We start from the raw sequence: 24,726 nt of genomic DNA, 5'->3' as shown, positions 1-24,726 counted from the left end.
TTGAAAATTCTAGGGTTTCAGAGTTGAATAGACTTCTTCCCATAGGACTTCTTAAGGCCTTTATTATATGATAAGCTTGATACTAAAAATGATAGAGATAGCACAAATGAAAAACCTCAGATTATCTAACTTATGAATAGTGGTATAAGACATCTATATAAAATACCAGTAAATCAAATTTACCATGCCTCCAAATAGTAAGTTTTTCATACGTAAGACTATTCATATAACAAGAATATACTACAACTGATAACTTTTCCATATATGAGACTTCATATAACCACACCCAAACATAGGTCAAAGAAGAAAAGCTCTAAAGTCATTTTGAAAGATGTCAAAATGGTACTTAACACAATTTAACATCATTCCTTATTCAAATGCATAGTAAAATGGGAATAAAGGATATTTCGATATTTTGCTAACAGATAGCAATCAATCCCAAGAGCAAAAACATCCCATCTAATGGTAGAGTATTGGAGACGTTACCATCAACATAGAAAACACACAGTCATGATCCCCTTCACTACTATCATTAAAAGATGTCCTAAATTTCTAGCTAAGGCAATCATAAATGAAAAGTAGCTGTCATCTAAACGTTGTAAAATACACACAAATGTATTATGATTCATAAATATCATGAAAATATAATAAAACAAAAGCGAGCAGTTAAGGGCCTATTATGAAATAATGTATAAAACTTAATAGCTTTCCCAATATCAGCAGTAGCCAGTTAGGAAATATATTTTCAAAATATCTATCATCCAAAACACAAGGGTCAAATAAGCATAAATAAATTTGTTGAAACTATATGAAGAAAACTACACATCTTTTTTGAGGGATATAAAATAAAATATGAATAGACAAATAAATATACAGAGGGTGCCAAAATATGTATACACATTTTAAGAAAGGAAAAAACTATTAAAATTGTAATACCCAACATATACCAATAACAAAAGATGAATACAAGTCACATTTGACTTATGCAATTACAAGAGGTGCTCAAAGTGATTACCATCAGCGTCCAGACACTTCTGATTACGGCGAACTACTGCTCGAGCAACGTTGACCAAAGTGTCCACTTGTATACGTTTTTTTTGGCACCCCCAGTATTTCACAATCTATATTTATTTTTCAATAAAACGACAGTGTTACCTTGTAAAATAGTTAACAATAAGAAAAAAATGAAACTATAAAAGAATTTTTAAAATTATTATAAGTTCAGATCAATTTTGATGTAGGTGGAAGACCCTTATAAGCATAAAAACAAAAAAACAGTATTGTAATTATAATCTGGAGAAGGATTATTAAATTTGACTATAAAAACTAAGTTTTTATATATCACAGAATATTAAAAACAAAATTTTTTAATTTAAAAAGAAAAGTGTTCATATCTTTAGTTTGTAAAGGGTGCCTATAAATTGTGCCGGAAGCCTACTGTTTGTCTCCCCTCTCTGCCCATTTACTCTCCACTGTTTTTTCTGTGACCTGGGAGACTGACTCGCACCAGTTGCATCAAAGACGCTACCTTGTCTTCTAGCTTCCAGTCACCTTTGGCCAAGATGAGCATCAGCAGGAGATTGAGGGAGGCAGTGAGATCAAGGTACAGTGGTCCCCCCAATCCATGGGGATACGTTCCAAGACCCCCAGTGGATCCTAAAACCACAGATCATACTGAGCCCTATATGTATACTATGTTTCTTCCTATACATACCTATGATAAAGTTTAATTTATAATGTGGGCACAGTAAGAGATAAACAATAATAACTAAAAGAATAGTTATAACAATATCTGTAATAAAAGTTATGTGCTTGCTGTCTCTTAACATCTTTTACTATACTCACCTTTCTTCTTGTGGTGATGTAAGATAATAAAATGCCTTACTAAGTCATTTTTTCACTTAAGGGAAGCGCCTTACAGCTTCTCTTTGTTGTATCTGAATTGCCAGCATCACTACTCTTACACTTTGGGGCCATTAGTCAGTAAAATAAGGGTGACTGGAACACAAGCACTGTGACCATGACAGTCAATCTGATGACCGAAATGGCTACTGAGTGACCACTGGGCAGGTAACATGGAGACACTGGACAATGGGACGCTTCGTGTCCCAGGGAGGATAGGCAGAGCAGGGCGGCATGAGATTTCATTAAGCTGTTCAGAACAACACACAATTCAAAATTTACAAGTGGTTTCTTTCTGGGATTTTCCACTTATATTTTCAGACTGTTGTCAATCACAGGTAGAAGGTGAAACCGTGGATAAGGAGGGACTACTGTGTTCATTCCTTTAGCCCCAGCTGGCCCTCAGCTGAAGATCACAGCTCTTGTTAGGTTCCCCCTCCACAGGTGTCTCTTCTCTCTCTCTCTCTCTCTCTCTCTCTCTCTCTCTCTCTCTCTCTCTCTCTCTCTCTCTCTCTCTCATATCCCTGGGAAAATCAGCCAAGACCAAGGCAGCAGCTAGAACAAGAGCCCCACGTGGGAATGGGGTGGAGGCAGTAGAGCGTGCCTGCTGTCAGCTCACTCAACACCACGTCTGCCATTCTCTGAGAAATGTTTCTTCCATCCATGTGTTCCTGTTAGCAGCACCTTATTACCTGCCCTGTGGTGATTGGCCTCAGGAACTTCGCCTAACTAAACGAGATCATTTCCCAGGGCCTTTTTATTTGGACTTAAGCTGAAGAACAAATCTCCTTGCCTTCTGGTTGCAAAGTGAAGGGTGGAGCCTGGAGCTCCCACTCATTCCATCCGATCGTCCAGCACACATATTGATGAGTACCTACTGCGTGCCAGTTTCTGTTCTAGGCACTGAGGCTACAGTGGTTAACAAGAAACATGGGGTTCCTGTTCTCACAAAGCAGAGGCATATAGTAATTTAACAATGAAAAAGTGGTCATTGTTTCCAATTGCCCCGAGTTCTGTGCTCAGATAGGGAATGACTAGAAAGGGGAAGTTGGCAGGGAGAGTTTTTCTGAGGGGAGACTTTTGAATTGAGATGAGATCTTGATGAATGAGAAGGGATGAGCTTTGCAAATGCTTTAGGAGAAAGGGATCCAGGCAGAGGTCCTCAGATGGGAATGTGCTTGGCAGTCAGTATGCTGGAAGGCAACTGAGGTTAGAGCTCAGTGAGAGATGGAGAAAATGACTCAAGTTGAGGTCAGAGAAGTATGTGATGCGCTTAGCTACACAAGGAAACTGGTGTGCAGAAAAGCAGCAGAAATAAGAAATGTTCTGGAGAGTCCTGCAAATACTCAAAACAGAGTTCCTCTCATACTTACAGCCAGCTCCAAGCCCATCCTCCCCAGATATAGGAGTGAGAAAATCATCCTTTGTACTTCAGCTGGGTTTTCTGTCACTAAAACCAAAAGAGTTGTGATCAATTTATAGATATTTATGAATATAAAAAAGACTAGAAGGAATTACATTGAAATATTAACAACGATGTATGTGGGTTGTAGAATTCAATTTCATCTTTACATATTTTTATATTTTCTTAATTCAGTACATCCAACACAATTAACTTAAAACATTTTAAAATTGTGGGGTTTTTGTTTCTGATTGGATTTTCTCACTTTGCCTTCTTTCACTCAGTGGAGCCCACTGTGACAGGTACACTAGCCCACCTCCGACACCTGTGCTGTCTTTCATTCCCACCCCTGACAGGTGTGTCATGACCAAATGTGAAAACAGTTGCAAAAGCAAACGGAGTATCTTCCTAGGTATTTCCATTAGACACTAGAGAAAAATCCCCCTCGCATGTAGATCTTCAGGCACAGGAGCACCCCAAATTAATGTGGCACAAGGATCTAATCTTTGAAATCAAGATTTTCCCGCTTTTACAAAATCAGCCTCAGAAGCCAGTGCTTTTGAGGTCATAGGCTTCTTATGATGGTCACAAGAAACCTTAAATCCACTTCATACACATTTATAACACAATTTCACTTTCTGCTTAATGGGTCCCCTTGCTCCCAATTTACAGATGAAAACCCTGAGGCCTGGAAAGTTTCAGTGACTTGCCAAGATCAATACTTTCAGTCATGTCTTCCCAGAGCAAGTGAAACTCAGAGTAAAGCACAAACCCACGTCCAGGCAGAGGCAGCAAGTGCACAGGCTGTACTTAGCTTTTGGTCGGAACTTTTTTGGCAGAAAATACCACTTGGCTCTCAGGACAGTCAAGTGTAGTTAGAACAAGCTCATGGAACAAAGCAGTTTAATTAAAGAAAAAAAAAATAGTTGGGTTACTGTGCTAGTGTCTTCAATCCAGGATGAAAATTAATTTATAATAACCTTATCTTTTATTCATGGCAAGCTGCATATCTCAGAGTATGTTGGCATCCTTATACTTTTCAGTTGAATGTGAAATAATTGTGTGTTTCTAATGGGCTGAGAGTCCGTGAAAGTGCTGGAAAAACATAGCTGAGTCTCGGCTAACTGTTCAGGGACGTCTGAAGCCACTGGGGAGTAGCTTTGGTCTCCTTCTGATGAGTCAGGATATTTAAAATTCAGAGGGCTGCTGCAGGCTTCAAAGCAGCCCTTTCAGATTAATCACTCCAGAGCCGACCTCCATTAGTGGCTGAGGACAAAGGCAGCCCATTCATTTTCCTCCTCCTCTTTCCTCAGACCAACCTGACGGAGCTGAAGTCATTTGGTTCCCCACCTCTGGCTGTCAGCAATGTCAGTGCTGCAGTGATGGCGCTCATGGCCCCTGGGGGAAAGGTACCCAAGGACCGGAGCTGGAAGGCTGCGAAGGTCGCCATGGCCAAAGTAGATGGTTTCCTGGACTCCTTGATCAACTTTGACAAAGAGAACATTCACGAGAACTGCCTCAAAGCCATCAGGCCGTATCTGCAGGACCCCCAGTTCAATCCGGAGTTTGTGGCCACCAAGTCCTATGCGGCTGCAGGCCTCTGCTCTTGGGTCATAAACATTGTGAGGTTCTACGAGGTGTTCTGTGATGTGGAACCCAAGCGCCAAGCATTGAGCAAAGCCACCTCGGACCTCGCAGCTGCGCAGGAGAAGCTGGCAGCTGTTAAAGCCAGAGTCACGGTAAGTGAAGCCAGAGCCCCCTGACCCTGCAAGGCAGCTTCTAACACACTCTCCACCATTTCCCAGGGCCAAGTGTCCCGATTTTTAAAGAGAAGCAGGAAAACCAGATTGTTATGCAAAATCTCCAGATTTTTCAACAGAGGCAACTTTTTTATATTTCTTTCTCAAACACTATATAGTCCAAACAAAACAAATCCACTGGACCACTGGTTTACATTTTGCCCCTAAAAGTTTTTTCTGCTTTTCCTCTGAGGAAAGAAAAGATGACAGATAGATGAACAATGTTACCCATGGAGCCAAATGTTATCTCATTGGCCACAAATGAAATGAGCATTTTTTTTTAAGATTTTTATTGGGGAATTGGGGGGATGGGAACAGTGCCGGGGAATTGTGGGAAGGGGAACAGACAAGTTGCTGTCCTTTTGTTCTTCAGTCTAGTTGTGGAGGACGTTGCTTCACTGGCCCAAGTTGGCACCATCATTGCGCTCTTCCCAGGCGAGGCAGATCAGTCGCCGGCTTCTGGACGACCGCTCACGGCGGCTGCTGGCCGCTCACGCTGGCTGCTGGCAGCTCACGCTGGCTGCTGGCTACACACAGTAGCCCATGGCAACCCACTGCCACAGGGACTGCAGCCTACGCCGTCACCGGCGACTCCCGGCAGCCCAGCTCCAGGTTGAGCTGTTGTTCAGCATCTTAGCTGTGGAGGGCAGTGTAACTGACCCTCATATGTGGGATCCGAACTAGGGCCCTCTGGTGTCCCAAGCTAGTTCTTAACCATCGCGCCACTAGGCCAGCCCGAAATGAGCATTTTTGCACATCTGGTAGTTAAGAATCAAAGGTCAAAACTTTGAAATTTTTTTTTCCCTTTGAAATGTAGGTTTGGGCCACGTACCCTCACTTTGTGCACCTATTAATATTATTTCCTGTACCCCTCTCAGCAATGTAGACATGTGGGGCTGCTGGCCATGTTTTATGTTATCTGATTGTTTTAAGAAGGCTTTTAAAAGCAGTAGTATATTGTGGTTTGCAGGATGGTCTCCTGACCATGAATATAAATCTGTGAGGGTCATTGGTTTTTATTAAACTCTTGATATTTGATTATATCAGCCTCACCCAGGATTGAGGGTGGGGATGGTCTTGGGTTCACACCTATTTGAAAGATTTTCCTTGAACCTCACCTTTGCTGTTAAAATGGACACTACCAACATGAGAAGTAGAAAATAGAGCCCTGTAGGATGGCATAGCAGCTAAAAATCCATCAGCAGATCTCACTTCCAATCCAAGCTACAATGTTTGCTGATAGGTGATCTTTAGAAAGGTCTTTAAAATGCCTACACTTCAGTTTCTGGAGTAAAATGGACGCAGTGATACTGCTGCTCATTCAAGGACAGAATGTATATAGTATAAAGCACACTCCCAGAGCCTGGGACATAGTGACACCGTGAGTTGCTGTCAGGACGCAGGTGACAGCGGTGGTTCCCATATCTATTACTGCTTTACCTCTACTCTCCTCCTGCTCCCTGTCTTCCTTCTTGGGCTACATGTGCTCTCACAGGCACGTATGAGCCCTGGTCATCAGTCACCACTACGGTCAAGTTCAATCCAAAACCTTTCCCAGATCATCCCTATCTACACATGCATTCCAGTCCAATAAGATTCTTTTTTTTTTAATTAAAGTTTATTGGGGTGACAATTGTTAGTAAAGTTACATAGGTTTCAAATATACGATTCTGTAATACGTCATCCATATATCACATTGTGTGTTCACCACCCAGAGTCAGTTCTCCTTCCATCACCATGTATTTGATCCCTTTTACCCTCATCTACCACCCCTCTCCCCACTTACCCTCTGGTAACCACTTAACTATTGTCTGTGCCTATGAGTTTTTATTTCTTTATTTTTTTTCTTGTTCCTTTGTTGCTTTCAGTTTTATATCCCACATATCAGTGAAATCATATGGTTCTCTACTTTTTCTGTCTGACTTATTTCACTTAGCATAGTAATATCAAGATCCATCCATGTTGTTGTAAATGACACTATTTCATCTTTTCTTATGACAGAATAGTATTCTACTGTGTATACATACCGCATCTTCTTTATCCAATCATCTATCGAAGGACACTTTGGTTGTTTCCATGTCTTGGCGGCCGTAAATAAAGCTGCAGTGAACATAGGAGCACATATATCTTTATGGATAAATGTTTTCATATTTTTTGGGTAGATACCCAGGAGAGGGATTGCTGGATCATATGGTAATTCTATTATATTCTTAATTTTTTTAGGAACCTCCACACTGTTTTCCATAGTGGCTGCACCAATCTGCATTCCCAACAATTGTGAATAAGGGTTCCTTTTTCTCCACAGGCCAATAAGATTCTTGTTGCAGCTTTCTCATGAGGATAAAAAGGGGTTGACAAATTGTGAAACGTTAAGAGTGTAGACATGCCGCACACTTCATGTCATGGGTTTATTGATTGGTAGATTAACGTCTATGGCTAAAGGCACTAGTTCAAAGGTCACTGCAGCCTATCTCTCTATAAAGAAAAGGTGCTTTCTGGCAAAGCAACTAATCCCCTCTCAGTATGCTCACTTTATAAATCCAGATGTTCATGGGCCGATTTACTTATAACAGGTGATAACCACCACAACAGCAGCCCTCTTCAAAGAACACCAAATGCAAAATGCCATACCATCCCCAAGACTGCTTTCTGAGGGAAATACCTCCCGATAATTTTCATATTCTCTCAGAATAGTATTACAAGAGCTGCGTTTTCAAAGATTTCTTTACTCAAGTTATTTTAACTAAAGGAACATTTGGTGCAAAAGGAATGTTTTCAAATGTTTATACCTTGTCAGTAGCCAACATTCACATGATGGGCCCACTCAACCTGTGAAAGCAATAAGAATATTTTTAAATACTTGGCTACCTTACGAAGGCACTTCTTTTCTGCCAAAATATTTTTTGAAAAAAAAAAATGTATCCTTGCTTTTAACAACCTGCTCTCCATCCTTTGCTTATCTGCATGCCCATCAACCTCCCAAGGGTTTGGACACTCCCCCACCAATAATAGAAGAGACACACTAACTGACCCCCACCTCCAACATGGAGTCTCACCCAGGGCAAGGCAGCTCTTCCCTATGTGCACCTGAGGCCATTGCCAGCCTTCTCCAGTTGCGCTCCACCCCAAGCTTTATTTTTAGGATTTTAAGATAACTCCAAGTAAATTTTATATTCAAAATGCATAAAGTGAAAAAAAAGCATATTTCAAAACAAATTATACAATATAATTTCAATTTGATTATACCTATAATTATAATACATTGAAGTATGAATAGTGGTGGTTATCTCTGGGTGATAGACTTTGAATGGCATTTGTTTGTATTTTCTTTGTTTCTATAATGAACATACTGTATGTTAATGTTACAATTCATAAAAATGATAGTAATAAAAACAAGTAACACATTTTCACTGAGCATATACTCACCACAAGTAAAAACTCAAATGGTAGAGAGGGGCTTCTAATGAGATACAACAGCCTCCTGCCCTTTAAATTATTTTGTCTGTTTGTTGATGCCACTCAGAGCTTGCTATCTAGGGGCTTAAATGTGCTTTATTTGGCACGCAAATAGTGTTTGAAAACAATTAATGCCAATATTTAAAACAATAGGAGACTCTTGTAAAAACCTGAGTTCTGGCCAGTCTTACAATAACCAGAAGAGTCTGGAATATCGTTAACAGACCCTGGAGTTAAGTAGTGGCTTCCCATTCAAGCAGTTCTACCCGAGTCCCCACATTCCTATTCTTTTCCACACTAGACTGATCTGACCACATGACGCTGTCTTCCTGGCTTCTGCTCGTTAGAATTTCTGACTTCTGTTTATGTACTGCGCTGGCACCCCTATTCTTGATGTTTCTTATTCAGGCAGTTAACTTTCTCCTAGATAAGCCTCAATAGATGTTCATCTCTGTGCCTTCCCAATATCGTTATCGCAACTATTTTTAGTTGATGTAATCTTTATTTCTTGGTCCATCACATAGAGGCAGCATCCTTGGAGTCCTCAGTTTTCAAGATAGGTATTACTCTTTCCTTCAGCTCTCCTCCCAACCTTCCATCTCCCAACTCTTCTTATCATTACTTTTGCTTTTTAATCACCAAGACTGAAAATATCTACATTCTGCTCTGTAACGAAAATTAGGTGTCCCATGCTCTGTCCCCTGACAGATTCAAAAAGTTGAAAAATCAGTAACTTCCGTTTATATTCTGTGAACATGTCTATATTGTTCATAGCAGATCTAAGTGGCACACCAAATTACATTGCCCTTCTTATACAACGTTTTCTTCCCACCCTAGAGTTTCTGCTTTCCTTTTTTTTTTCTTTTCCTTTAGTTCCTTTTGCATAGCCTCAATTACTTTTTTTAATTTAAAACTTTTTTTGTTACTTTCGTGTGTACAAAACAACATAGTGATTAGACATTTATACCCCTCACAAAGTGATACCCCAAGTCTACTATACCTCTGACACAGTACATAGCTATTACAATATCATTGACTGTATTCCCTATACTATACTTTACATTTCATGACTATATATGTATATATATATATATTTTTTTTTTAATTATAGTTGACTGCATCTAATCCAGTATTCATTCCATCAAGTTACCCTTTGCTCCCAAGACTTTTCTCTCTTATCCCTGACTCAGTTCCAATCAGTGTTAACACATATCACTGCTTTCTTGGGCTGGTTTCAGTGACTCCTGGACCCCGTGTCTTCTCCTTTCTTGATTTCTTCTCTTGTTTTGCTGATTCTTAAGTAACTTTCTGAGAAATGGTATGAGGTAAATTTTCTGAATAGTTCCAGTCCAGAGATGTCTTTATTTTTAAACTGAACTGACAATTTTGCTGAGTATTGAATTCTAATTGCTAAGTTTTTCCCCTTAGAACACTGAATGCTTTATTTATCCTCTCATCTAGTGAGAGGTCTGATGAACAGTCAGGGTCCCATTTCTTAGTGGATGCACTATATTTATCTTTTTGGAAGTCTTTCAGTTTTTTTCCCTTGGTATCTGAGACTTTCTGTTGATATGCTTAGCCGCCATCCTTGTTTTATTCATTGTACTTGGCACATAGAGACTTTTCTTCAGTTCTAAACTATTTTGTGTTATGTTTTTGGTAATCTCCCTTCTGTCTCCTTTTTAATTTTGTTTTTTAGAACATGTATGGCTTAGATGTTAGACCGAATGGGTCCTCTGTTTTCTCTAATCTTTTTGACGCTTTGTTTTCTTATACTTTCTAGATTTCCTCAAATTCATCTTTTAGCCCTTCCCTTGAATTTATTATTTTTTGCATTAACAATAGTGATAATTTCCATAGTTTTTGTTTTCTCTATTCCTTTTACTAGCATCCTCTTCATGTTGTATGGATGAAATATCCTGAGTCTCTCTGAGAAACTAATCACTAAGGGTTTTATGCTTTGTTGTTGTTGCTATGAAGTTATCTTTTTTCCCTGAGGTCATTTCTTCCTTCTTGTTTACCTTAACCTAGGCTTTTATCAAATCTCTTCTTGTCCTTTCATGTTTAAAAGAGTAGTGATCAAACACTGATTATAGCTGTGCAGACAAGGGCAGAGCTGGTTCACTGGCAGAATTTGCTTTCAGGATCTGATGAGTTATTATAGATACATCCTAAATACCAGAATGTGTTGTCTTTTCTCTGCCACTGTTGAACCTCCTGCCTGGTGACATGGATGCCTGGGGGGCACTGCATACTGGGCATGGAAATGAGATATGGGGTGGGGATGAATAGGCTTCCAATGAACCCTCCTCTTTTCAGCATTCCCTTCTCACACCTGACATTTCCAAGTCCCCTGGGTACATGGGGCTCTGCAGGGCTGATCTGCTTCCCCGTTGGTAAACTGAGGCCAACTCTAGGCTGCAGCTCCGTCTGCCCTGCTCTGTCCATTTCCTCTCCCCTATCAGTGTGGTTGTCCATAAATCTATCAGAATCCCTCACCCTCCAGTGGCCATCAACATTTGCTTGGTGTTGTGAGCTTATGACTTTTTAAATTGCTTCTCAGTCATTTTAGATGACTCTTAGGAAGAAGAGGAAATACATGAGTGTGGCCCGTCTGCCATCATTAATTAGATGCCTTGCCACCTGCTTTTCTAACTGCTTGGCGCTTAATTCATTTGTCTTGTGACTTGGTCACCACTGACAGTGCAGCCTGAACCTGGGTTACTGCATAGACATGAGATGCACTTGGAGGCATCTGCCACATGTCCATGTGTCTTCGTGCGTGTAGATATGTATTCTGGGGACAACAAAAGCTGTGTGCTTCAATTCTAAATTCTTAATAAATGTAGAAAAACTTGAAACCATGTCTTTTAAAAAAAATGTTTCTATACTTTGGGATAATGGAAGAGAATATTTGAGATTAAGTAAAAGTGATCTTGTTCTCCTAGGACCGGGAAAACAAGGGGAGGACTTGGGTTGCAGACAATCCAGTCCCAAACTGCAGCGCTGCCTTAGCAGACACTGCAGGTGTCCCTCCCAGGCCTCCTTGGGGTCTTTCTAACCATTTTCAGCCACCACCACCCACCCCACCCCCCGCCCAGACTTTGATGTGCTTTTGCTTCTAATAGCAGCATCTGCACCTTTTTTGCAAGCTACTGGAACCCATTTTTCCCGAACTCAAGGGAAAACAGAATACACGTACCCTTCTCCATGTCCATCGCCCCTCCTGGCCCTGAACCAATGGCTGAGGTGCTGGAGTAGGAGATCTCAGCTCTCTCCTTGGGGCAGGACTGCCCTGGACTTCCATTCCACCCACTCCCTGCAGAAACTGGCTGAAGTCCTCACTGGGACTCTGCCTGAGATCTCCCCAATTCACCTTCCTTACCTGCCCTGCCCTGCCCTCCCCAGTCCCTTACAGCTTCCCCCTGGGGGATTTCCTTAAAAACTGCTTACACCCCTGTCTCTGAAGCACTGAGGTGACTGGGGCTGGAATTACTGACAGACCTCTTGTTCCTTTCTGAACAGCACCTTAATGAAAACCTGGCCAAACTCACCGCCAAGTTTGAGAAAGCCACGGCAGACAAACTCAAATGTCAGCAAGAAGCTGAGGTGACAGCAGGCACCATCGCCCTTGCAAATCGCCTGGTGAGTGTGAGCCTCCGCAGCCAAGGAGCTTTAATTATATTAGCAGAACTTGTCAAGTGCTGCGGAGGTGCCAAATGGGTGAGCACAGCTTAGCACTGCTTTGGCTGGGGCCGGGTGGGGGGCGTGGGGGGTGGGGATATTAAAATGTGCTGGGATGCAGGGACTGATTCCTGAGAAAAGTGTGAATGCACACCCTGGTCTGGTCACAGTTTTCCTGCAGAGTTGGTTGGGAGGATGGGAACACTGGATCTATCAGGCAGCCCATGTCAGATGGGACATGCTGGCATATATGTATAGCGACCAGAGGAAGCGTTAAAGAACAAGCCATCACTTGAAAAACTGGAGCTCTTACCCGTGTAATGTTTGATAATAAGGGTGTGGTCAGCCTTAGGAACTGAGATAGAAGCAGAAGAGAATGAGACTTATTGACCCTGAGCATTTCTGAACATGACCTTAACCTGTATGAACACACACACACACACACACACACACACACACACACACACACAAGTGCACACGCGCACAGAGCCTCTGGCCTCCCTGAAAAAATAAATCTGCAGGTCAGAACAGGGTGCTTGTGTTATAAGGGCTGTTGCTGCATATCAAATTACTCCAAAACATAGAGATACAACAAGATGCAGTAAATCGCACGAGTTTGTGGGTCGGGAATTTGGGCAAGGTTCATCTCACAGGTCATTCTGTTTGGTGTGGTGCCTACAGGGGCCACGCAGTGTTATTCAGCCAGTGGCTGAGCTGGTTTGAAGGGTTCAGAACGACTTCCTTCACACGTACCTTGTCAGGGACGACTTGAAGAGTGGGCTCTGCTGGGACCCTCCCCCTCTTCATGTAGCCTCAGGTCCTTCCAGCAGGGTAGTCAGACATCTTACATGGTGACTCAGGGCTCCGAGAGTAAGTGATCCAAGAGACAGGAAGTGGAAGGTTCCAGTCTCTTAAGGCCTGGGACTGAAAGCCAGTACAAGGTCACTTCCACTGCATTCTATTGGTCAAAGCAGTTGCAGATTCAAGGAGAGAGAGCACAGACATCAACTCTTGATAAGAGGAGCATCAAAGAATTCATGGCCTTACTCAGCCCCCTATGGTTACGTCTCATAAGTCAGCTGAGATCTGGCAAAGCAGTATCTGCTGGATGTGATCTCTCTTCCATCAAAGAGCCTTTACAGCACCTTCCTCAGCAATGAGGGGAGGTGGAATCCATACCTTCTTACGTTTATTCCAGCCACAGTTATTTATATCACCAAGCCAGATTTTCTAGTCACACCGATCCCTAACCTGAGCTGTGCCTTAATGAGGAGAGGCTAAGCCACAGGCGTGCGTCTGTGCAGTGGTATGTGAGCCCGCTGTTGAATAGCTTTGAGATGATCTGTTTAGCAGAACAGTTTGGTTTATAGACAGCTCCTCTGCAAATGTGCAAGAAGTGGTCCTGACCACATAGCTGGCCTGTCTTCTATTCAGTCCCCTGTTTGGTTTCCAGACCTTAGCACGGCCTTCTCAGCCCAGCTGGAGCGTTCTCTTAGTTGGTGCTCATGGAGGCAGTGGGGTACTCTGCTCCAGAAGTCCAGATTCACGGGCTGTAAGGCCACCCCAGCCTCTACCGACCCAGAGGTTCTGGCAAGATACTTCAACTTTTTGGTCTTTACCTGTGTAATCTAAACATGGACATGGGAATGGTTGGGTTGGCCAATCCCTAAGATCTCCCCCAGCTCTGCCATCCTATGGTGCTGTCTTTCAAGGAAGAAAAAAGGATAAATAATAACACAGAAGCTAATTTCCACAATACACCTAACAGTTCTCTGTAGAAAGGATGTATCTGCTCCCCAGAAGGGTGTGCCATGCCAAAGCGCGTTGGGCAGAGTTAAGATGTGTGCTGCAGCCTTGCGACTTTATACACACCATGTTTCAGCACCTCTAAATCCGTGTCTTAATTACCATGTCTATCTCCCCGCCCACTGGGAATTATTTATAGTGCATGAAATTACTTTTATTTAGCTTCATATCCCAGCATTTGGAGAGGAGACGGGAGAGGTGCATAATTTTCTAATATGTTTTGCAGACCAGGCACTGTGCAAGTGATTAACATCCACAGTCATAGTTAATCCTTTCAACGGCCCTTTGAGGTGGGTGATATTCATCTCCATACCTATAAAGGGCTGAGCCTAGAAGCCTGCATTCAAACCCTGTCGTCTCTCCATAGCCCACACAATGTGTAACACAGAACAAGTGCTTATTTACTGAAATGTGTGCTGCTGCCAGTCCAGATCCCCAGTGACCAAAAGGGCCACATAAGTGATGTTCTGAGTCTTCTGCTGTGAAACGTGTACTCCATGTGTGCTCTTCATGACGGAATCCATGGCTCTCTGCAGCCTGCTGTATAACAAGTCTTCTCTCTGGTCTTTGAAATGCTAGGTGGGAGGACTTGCTTCTGAAAACGTGAGGTGGACAGAAGCTGTGCAGAACTTCCAACAACAGGAAAGGAAATTGTGTGGAGACATTTTACTTATTACGGCTTTCATTTCGTACCTCGGCTTCTTTACAAAGAAATACCGGCAGGACCTCATGGACGGGACCTGGAGACCCTACCTGAGCCAGCTGAAAGTATGTACAGCCAGAATTCCTCCTGCCCACATCAGCCCATGGGTACCAGTGAGCCCACACCACAGCAATAACGTGAATCTTCTAGTCCCTTCGTGCATACTTTCTCCCACCAGGTGCCAAGCAGCCCCTATTGATCTCTGGGCCCAGGAGTGACACATGTGCCCCCATGTCCTTCCCTCTAGGCCACCCGAGCACAGCATCTCTCTCCTTACGGGGCCCTCCATGGGAATTCTGGTCCGCTGCCCATCAGGCCACCTTCTGGCTGGCCTCCAAATGGTGAAGCCTGAGTGGTACCAAAATAACCCTGTTTCCCTCCAAACTCACTGTTCTTGAACCTGACTTGAGAGTAGCAGCAGGGTCAAGACCCCTTTCCCATATTCTGCATCGCACCTTGTTCCTGGGTCCCAAAGCTCCATGGTCTGTGCCCATGATTCACAGACCAACCCCTTTCTGAAAACAAGTTCATCTCCTCCTGTCCTGTGTACTCAGCTTGTCCTCTTAGTATAAGTTGATGCAGTTTACTTCCAGCTCCTCCTTCTACACAGACATGATGAAGTGGGGAGATGCTGGTTCCTGACTGAAGGGGGTTCAGGTTTGTGTCTGGAGCCGATAGTCAGAACAATACCTAATTTTACCTTGACACACACTTCAACATCACTGATTCCTCAACCCACAAATATTCACGGAGTATTGATTCAGCATGTCCTATGACTCCAGTAGGCAGGAGCTGCAAAACACATTCCAGACCAGGATGCCTGCAGGAAATTCACAGTCCAGTGGAGGAGAGTAGGTTCATAACCAGCAGCCTAGTAAGAGTCAGCACACAAAGGTCACCGTGTACACTAAGGGTTGTATTCCAAAATGCATCTGCATGTGTCTCTTTTGAACACAAAACCCACGTTGTCTAGTGATGGTTGCTTTCACACATTGGCTCATAAAATCTTACCTGATAATTTGTTGAATAGTGGTTTAAAAACTGTTACAGTATTAGGAAATAAACAAAAAATAAAGCTGGTGTTTGTTTATCTTGAACACTTGTGGGAAAGGAAACTGTTGAAAAGATCGCTAACTGAATGAACAAAGATAAGGAGCTCGGTGGTGCTTAGCAAGGATTGTCTGGCTTTGCCTGGGGTTTTGATGCCTTTTTTGTGTCATGGACCCTTTTGGCAGTCTGGTAAAATCTATGGATCCCTTCTCACAACACTAGTTTTAGTGCATTAAATATAATGCCTAAGATTACAAAGGAAAACAATTCTACATAAATAATTTCTGATCCCAGGATAAGAACCTCCAGGGGTAGGTTTCCCATTCGAGGCTTGCTTGGTATAGCACTAGCCACTGGTAAACTTAGTAGGTGTGATTAAAGGCCAGGAGATGGTTTGGAGAGGTTTTCCTGAGGTAACTGGGAAGACAAAGTGCAGGAAACAGAGAGACAGAGGGGATGAAGGGCACATGGGTGAACCTTGAAAACACTCTGCTAACTGGAAGTATCCAGACACAAAAGGTCACGTATGGTAGGATTCCATTTATGGGAAATATCCAGAATAGGTAAATCCATAGGGAAGGAAAGCGGAACAGTGGCTGCTAAGAGCTGGGGGTAGGAGAGAACGGGAAGCGACTACTAATGGGTATGGCATTTCCTTTTGGGGTGATGAAAACGTTTTAGAACTAGATAGATAGAGCTGATGGTTGCACAACACTGTTAATATTACTTCAGTTGTTTTAAAAGTATGTGTCCTCAATGAAAAATATGACTTGTACAAAAATGAAACCGGGCCTGCCAAGTGGCTCAGTTGGTTAAGAGCTCACTCAAGAGTGCGAGCTCTGAGCAACAGCGGTTTGAGTCAAGGCCTGAGCTGAGTGGCCGCTGAGCTGCCAACAGGTGGCAGGATGGCTCAGCTAAAAAAAAAAAAGAATGAAACCAGCTGAGAGAGGTCAACAGAGACAGACAAGGAAGGGTCTGGTGCACACACAAGGGCCGGGAAGGGAAACAGGCCGTGAGAGGCACACTCGGGGCTGGTGGCTTGTTCACCAGCTTCCCAGCAGGCGAGTTTGTAAGGAGAAGTCATGCGAGCAGCCTGGGAGTGGGTTGTTCTGGGCAGGGAGACAGGTGAGCATCTTCAGTTCTTTGCATCAGCAAGTGGTGAAGAAGATGAGAGAGTGGTTAGTGTACGCAGGCACAGACAGCAGAAAGCCAAGTGGGCGTGGGGCCTGGTTGGTGAAGCATGCACAAGAAACACAGAAATGCAGTAGAGAAGTGACCCTGTTAACATGGGTAAGGGCATAGAAGAGCCCAATGGTTAAAATATAAATAATCTACTGTAGAAATCTGATTTAGGTGAACATACTGAAGAGAAAAGGGCTCCGCAGGCTAAATGTCTGCTGTTGTTCAACACCCAAGAGAAAAAAAGACTCTTAGGACTTACAAAAACCTGCTTCCAGAATAATTACACAGCCAGGAAAACAATCTTCAGTGGGATTTTGGTCTTGCTTTCAAGAAGGCGTGTCATTGCAGTGAGCCGCTGTGTATCCACCCCCAACTGAGAAAGCATGCTTCCATTCTGAGTGTGTGTGACATTTCTCCCTCATCAGGCTCCCATCCCAGTCACCCCCACCCTGGATCCCCTGAGGATGCTAGCAGATGACGCCGACGTGGCTGCCTGGCAGAACGAGGGCCTCCCTGCAGACCGCGTGTCTGTGGAGAATGCCGCCATCCTCATCAACTGTGAGCGCTGGCCGCTCATGGTTGACCCTCAGCTACAAGGCATCAAATGGATCAAGAACACATATGGTGAAGCCCTCCGGGTCACCCAGATTGGTCAGAAGGGGTAAGTGGCCTAGCACAAAAGGTCCCACCTTTACCATTTGTGCAGAGAAAAAAACTGCTACGAGTAGATCTTAAGCCCCAGTGGACTGTTTGTTTCTACCCTCCTGGTCCCTTTGTGAGGTATCTCATGTTCCTCATCCCATTTTAGGATACATCTCATTGCAAAATGCTTGGGTACTGAGCCCTGCCTTTATTTCTCGTTAGAAAGCATGTGCATCAGCCTCTCAACCCGTTCAGCAGTCCTTGCGCCACTGTGCCTGGCATGCATCCTCCCGTCTCTCCGGAACGCTCCCTGCCTCCCCATACATCTTATTCCATTGTCAGACAACTCTGTGTTTTACAAAGTCTTCTTCACATTGAGCCCAAAACTGCCTGCCTTAGCTCTTTCCTACCCATTGTTCTGACCTCTGCCCCTGAGCCACATTGAACAAACCTAACCTCTTTTGTCCTGAGGAACAATTAGACATTTGCAGTTGGATGCATAGCAGTCGAGTTAGTTATGAAAACTTCAGAGCCCTTTGTACCTGCCATGCAGCTTTGTACATACAAGATGAGGGAGTTACTACACAAACGGACATGTATGTCAGAGAGAATATCTGTGCAGCACCCACCACACGTCACAGGCCCAGGCCTCATCATCTCTCACCCCATTGCTTCGTGAACTCTGTTATAACTTAGCTCTGTAGTTTCAGCACTCAATTCGTATTCTGTGCATTAGGATATATGAGAAAAATAGGATGGGGGAATGAAGGCGGGGAGCAAGTGAGGGATCATGAATTAGGGGTTTGAGATGTGCCAGTCTTGGTGTTAGGAGTTTTATTTCAAATGCTTTTTTAATCCACACAACATGTAAGGTTAGTGTTATTGGTACCATTTCACATTTGAGGAAATTGAGGTTTACAGAAGTAATTTCCCCAAGTGTACACAGTTTTAGAAGCGATGGATATTTGTACACCCATGTTCTCAGCATCATTTACAAGAGTCAAAAGGTGGAAGCAATCCAAGTGTCCCTCAACAGATGACTGGATAAACATAAACAGTGTATACATACATTGGAATTTATTCATCCTTAAAAAAAGAATAGAATTCTGACACATGTTACAACATGGATGAACCTTGAGGACATCATGCCAAGTGAAATAAGCCAGTCACAAAAGGACAAATACTGCATAATTCCACTTCTGTAAGGTACTTAGAGTGCTCAGATTCATAGAGACAGAAAGTAGAATGGTGGTTCCAGAGGATGGAGGAGGGGGAGATGAGGAGTTATTTAAAGGATACAGAGTTTCTGTTTTGCAAGATGAAAAGAGTTCTGTAGATGGATGGTGGTAATGGTTGCACAATAATGTACTTAATACCACTGAACTTTACACTTAAAAATGGCTAAGAAGGTAGATTTTCTGTTATGTATATTTTACCACAATTAAAAATCTTTTTTTTAATGGATGAAGGTAAATTTTTTTTTAATTAAAGTTTATTGGGGTGACAATTGTTAGTAAAGTTACATAGGTTTCAGGTGTACAATTCTGTAATACTCCAACTGTGTGTTGGAGTGGATAAAATGAGGTTTGCTGCTCTGGTCACATGTCCCAAACATACTTGTCCAGAGGTCCACGTCAACCATGGTTGTTTAAATTAAACATGCAATGTTACAAAAATAGTTACAACAAATATTGAATACCAGAATGGATACTTTCTTTTTTTAATTAAAGTTTATTGGGGTGACAATTGTTAGAAAAGTTACATTGGTTTCAGGTGCAGAATTCTGTAATATATCATCTATATATCACATTGTGTGTTTACCACACAGTCAGTTCTCTTTCCATCACCATATATTTAACCCCGTTTACCCTCTTCTACCACCCCTCTCCCCCCACTCTCTGGTAACCACTAAACTATTGTCTGTGGATATTTTCTTGCAGAGCAAAGTTTGATGAGAAATGACATGATACATTTTTATCTGTATCATCAGTTACAAGTAATCTAATCCTAGCCTTTCCTAAAACTTTAAGTATTCTTTTCTAACTGACCATCAATTGCATTTTAGAAAGAAGTGTTTATTCTTTTTGCTCATTCCAATATTCCTAATACCAAAAACAGTGCCTGACGTATAGTAGGCCCTTGATAAATATCTGTACAATGAATTGGGTGTTCATCTCCATTGACTACTTTTCTCTTAGGTGGTTTTCGATATTTGGTACCTGTTATTTGAATACAAGTATTATATGTATGGAATGTGTTAAGACTATTTAATATAGTCTCCATCATATGAATGGACATTTGTTCAAGTGTCATTTCCCTTTTAATTTTATTTATGGGGTTTGACATACTAGAGTTTATTTTATTTTTTTATATTTGGTCAGATTTGTCACCCATTTCTTCTATAGATCATGCTTAGAAAAGTTTTTTTCTTTCTAATAATTATGTAAATATTCACCTAGATTAGTTTTTTATGGGCTTTCTTTTTACATTGAAATCCAATCACCTGAAAAATATTTTAGGGTACTATGTAAGGTACAGACCTAATTTTCATTTTTCAAGTGGTTAGCCACTTTCCAATACCATTTATTAAATTCCATCCTTTCCCCAATTAATTACAGATGACATTTTACTCCACATTAAATTATCTTATTAAATAAAGTATTTTTTCCTTTCTATTTATATATTACTATACCAGCCTTTAATTATTTAGTTTTATATTTAGTAACATTTATTATGGTATTTCTCATCATAAAAGTAGTATATCATTATAGTACAAATAAAAGGGAGTGGGATATTTACAAAAAAAAAACACATAGAAAAATGTTTTAAAACTCTTATAACCCATTATTCATAGAAAAACGTCACTAACTTTCTGACGTATGATATCCTTTAAGACTTCTTTCTACATGTCTGTGTTGTTGAAGTAATATAAGATATTTTAGTATTAGCTTATATGAGTTCCTCCTCTTCTTCATTATCATTTTTTAATCATCCTCATTGGTTTTTTTGGGTTGTTTTTTTTTTAGGTTAACTAAGATTTTGGTCAAGGTCTATAAAGTTATTGTTATTTATTGTTTGAATTGGAATTACATCAAACTTATAAACCTATTTCAGAAAAATCAAGATTTTAACATGTTTATTTAATCCTATATAACATTGGAATTTTTTAAATAACCTAGATTTTGGTAATTGATTGTAAATAAATTAAGATGTATAGAAATGATCTATTATAATACCCAATTATATAAAAATTGTTATAGAAGAATATTGAATGACATGGGGAAATGTTTACATTTTATGTACAAAAACCAGGTTTTAAAATAAATGTGCTTTGTAAATCCAATAATAAATCAATATTAATATATAAATAATATACTATAAAAATAAATAGAAATAGTGATAATAAAGTTGAAAATATAATATATCCAAACATATAATAGTAAACGCCAAAATATAAATGATAGATGGAAAGGTTACAGTTAATTTTCATATTTTTTTGTATTTTGTAATTTTTCCTATTTCTAAAACTGTATAAGATCACTGTATCAAATGATATAAATATCATTTTTTTTAAGATTTTTTTTATTGGGGAATTGGGGGATGGGAACAGCACTGGGGAATTGGGGGAAGGGGAACAGACAAGTTGCTGTCGTCTTGTTCTTCAGTGGCCCAAGTTGGCACCATCATTGCGCTCTTCCCGGGCGAGGCAGATCAGTCGCCAGCTTCTGGATGGCCGCCCACTGCGGCTGCTGGCCGCTCACACTGGCTACTGGCCACACACAGTAGCCCATGGCAACCCACTGCCACAGGAGCTGCAGCCTACGCCGTCGCCGGCGACTCATGGCAGCCCAGCTCCAGGTTGAGCTGTTGTTCAGCATCTTAGCTGTGGAGGGCAGTGTCACTGGCCCTCATATGTGGGATCCGAACCGGGGCCCTCTGGTGACCCAAGCCAGTTCTTAACCATCGCGCCACTCGGCCGGCCCTAAATATCATTTTAAATAGACAAAAATGTGCCCACTGAAACCATCCCAGTCCAAGTTTATCGTTGAGCTTCAGAGGCCACAGCTGTCTTCTTACATTTCCTCTGAATCCACACCTTGCCACAGGCTCATACTGCCTGACTTTCTCCCCAGCTACCTTCAAACCATAGAGCATGCGCTGGAAGCCGGAAATGTGGTGCTGATTGAAAACCTGGAAGAGTCCATTGATCCTGTCCTGGGACCCCTGCTGGGGAGAGAAGTCATTAAAAAAGGAAGGTAAGATCCCGCTGTGCTGCCCATCTTTTGTGGAGAGCTGGTTCACAGCACCAGGCAGAGCTGTGGACAGATGTTTGTCTTAGAACATCCTCTCCTCAGCTAGTGTCAAGTAGCTCCCCACAGCATGCACACCTTTTTTTCTTCCAGAAAAGGAGTGATTTAGCTGCCCTCATGTCCTAGAGGAAGTTTCCTGGAATAACTTGGCTTCCATCAATCAGGGTTCTCCTTCACTTCTTTCTATATAACCGTAGTGCTCTATTTTGGAGGAACTTTAGGAGGAAAGTGACTTTCAGGCTTCAGCCTTTTCCAGACCTCTGAGTTCTGAGAACTAGGCTCTTGGTTAGTTTGATGAGCCCCTGTTGCTTTGGGTACAGGTAGCTGATTGATGTGTGGCAGAAGGATGAGGAAAAGGGAGGAAAGAGAAGGGCAACAGGCACATAGGAGAGGGAATGACAGTTATCATGAAGGGTTGCTTGACTCAGGAGCCACCCCCACTGCCCAGGCCATAAGTTGCTGTTACATGTCCTTGGGATGTGCTCATTTACTTAGTCAACCATTTTCACCCATACAAGTCATTCTCCATGAGCCATGAAAAAAGGTAAGCACTATTGCCAGTCTTTGAGTCACCTTTGTGCGAACTAAAAGGTGCCCCTTCCTGTAAACATTTTACTGCCATCTGCTGGAAATGTTTCATAATGTTTGAATGGCTCTCCCTACAGTTGTGCATGCAAGATGGACATGATGGTCATGGGAAAAAGTCAATCACCCTCCATCCCTGTTCCCCACATTAGGGCAAACAAGGATCCCAGGGCTCACTCTGGTCATGCCTAGGAGTAATCCATCTGAATATGGCATATTGTTTACTATGCTGTTGCTAAAGATATCTCGATTCTGTCCCTGACTGACTCTCATGGAAGGCACTCACCTTCACATGAGCCTTTATGTTCCAGGTTCATTAAAATTGGAGACAAAGAATGTGAATACAATCCCAAGTTCCGGCTCATCCTTCACACCAAGCTGGCCAATCCTCACTACCAGCCCGAGCTGCAGGCCCAGGCTACCCTGATCAACTTCACTGTGACCAGGGATGGCCTGGAGGACCAGCTGCTGGCCGCTGTGGTCAGCATGGAGAGGCCAGACCTAGAGCAGCTGAAGGTGCGTCTGTGTCTGCCTGGAAAGGGAGGAAGAAAATGCTGTGTCACTAGACCCGGCAGTGTGCCACTCAGGAGGGGCACTGGCCCTTCTCCTGAAGCTGAGTGGTGGGCGCTATGCTAGACCTTGGGGGGCAGGTGCCAACACCATCCAGCCGCCTGAAACACCAAGTTGGGAAACAGAGGATAGAGAGGCAGAAAAGAGCTGGAAGAACAGCCGTGCTGACGGTCAAGAGCAGGGCCTGGCACAGGGCTGTGAGCATGCTTGGCCAGCCCAGGAGGGCCTCTTGTCACACATATTCACATGCCTGTGTCACAACTAAGTGGGCTTCCATTTTGCAAGGGTGTTCAAAACAGGTTCAGCCGCCTTAGAATGGTGTCTTAGTCAGCTCAGGGTGCTGTAACAAAACACCATACATAGACTGGGTGGCTTCAATAACACAGACTTATTTTTTTCACACTTCCAGAAGCAGGAAGTCCAAGCTAGGGGGCTGGCATGTTTTGTTTCTGGTGAGACTTTCCTTCCTGCTGGTAGACTGTGTACTCAGACCTCTTTGTGTGTGCAGAGAAGGACAGAGCAAGTTACTTGGTGTCACACTAATCCCATCAGACCAGGGCCCCACCCCAATGACCTCATTTAACCTTAATCACCTTCCTAAAGGCCCCTCTCTGATAGGTCACATGGGGGGTTAGGGCTTCAGCATATGAATTGAAGGGGGTGCACAGTTCAGTCCAGGGCAAGTAGTGTCTCCTTTTTACTCTATTTAGACCTGATTAGGTTATAAAATACATGTCCAAAATTACAGTTCATGTGAGATTGACTTCAGGGCTCCCTCGGCCTCTCCTTGCAAGCATTCCTTTATTGAACAGGTACCTGTGGCGCGCAAGCTCTGTAATAGGCAAGGTTACAGGTGCTGGGGATTTAGTAGGTAATAGGAAAACGATGGCCTTGGCCTTAACAGCTTACAGTCTAGTGGAGGAACACAGGAAATGAGAATGTAAACATATAATCAAAAAATGACATTTCAGGTGGTGATAAGAATTTTGAAGAAAATAAAGCAGGGTGATATTAGAGAGCCAAGGGCTCATTTAAACTGGGGAAGTCAGAAAAAGATTCTGTGAGTAAGTGGCATTTTAGCTAATTCCTAAATAATTTGAAAGCCTCCGGCCCAGAGCATTCCCAGCAGAGAACAGCAAGCGAATCCTGGTCATAACGGCAGGATTGAGGAAGGTGTTTGTAAGCCAGGGTGGCCATTGCGTCAGCCTCCAATAGGAAGACTGTCCTTTTCATGAACCCAAAAACAATAATCCCAGGCTGTACAAGGGCAAAGAAACTACAGCTGTCTGAAGTTATGCCCCCCCACCCCTAAAGAGAGTGCCCAGTGCTTAGGATGTGGAATCTAACCATCAGAAAGGGAATATGAGGTGAGGTCTACATGGACAGCAGCACTCCACTCGTTTTAAGGAGAGCTCTAGCAAAGATCTTGTCTAAACTGGAAGTTTCTGCTGATTTCCCCGCCCCCCCCAAAAAAAAACTAATTCATAGGAGAGCTACTTATCTGGGGGCAGTAAAGTGGTGAGAGAGAGGCCCCTCTGGAGAACTGAAACTTGACCCTACCCTCTAACTATTCACAAAAGTAGGTTTCATTTCACGAACAGACAGCATCAGCATTGTGTGAAGCATTGTACAATA

At 42.5% G+C, this 24,726-nt stretch overlaps 1 protein-coding gene across 1 annotated transcript in view; it reads left to right on the top strand.

Annotated features, from left to right (window-relative positions):
* DNAH9 (dynein axonemal heavy chain 9) overlaps nucleotides 1–24,726 on the top strand; it is a 340,094-nt gene that overhangs the window by 248,701 nt on the left and 66,667 nt on the right. Inside the window, exons 50-55 of the mRNA XM_019654458.1 lie at nucleotides 4,618–5,043; nucleotides 12,085–12,204; nucleotides 14,629–14,817; nucleotides 17,410–17,645; nucleotides 21,760–21,882; nucleotides 22,833–23,037. Of these exons, the coding sequence (XP_019510003.1) occupies nucleotides 4,618–5,043; nucleotides 12,085–12,204; nucleotides 14,629–14,817; nucleotides 17,410–17,645; nucleotides 21,760–21,882; nucleotides 22,833–23,037 (1,299 nt within the window). The remainder of the gene's footprint in view (nucleotides 1–4,617; nucleotides 5,044–12,084; nucleotides 12,205–14,628; nucleotides 14,818–17,409; nucleotides 17,646–21,759; nucleotides 21,883–22,832; nucleotides 23,038–24,726) is intronic.

Source organism: Hipposideros armiger, unplaced genomic scaffold (assembly GCF_001890085.2).
Source record: "Hipposideros armiger isolate ML-2016 unplaced genomic scaffold, ASM189008v1 scaffold_222, whole genome shotgun sequence".
NCBI classification, from domain to species: domain Eukaryota; kingdom Metazoa; phylum Chordata; class Mammalia; order Chiroptera; family Hipposideridae; genus Hipposideros; species Hipposideros armiger.
Note: the sequence above shows the minus strand (reverse complement) of the source record. Positions and strands in the feature narration are given on the sequence as shown.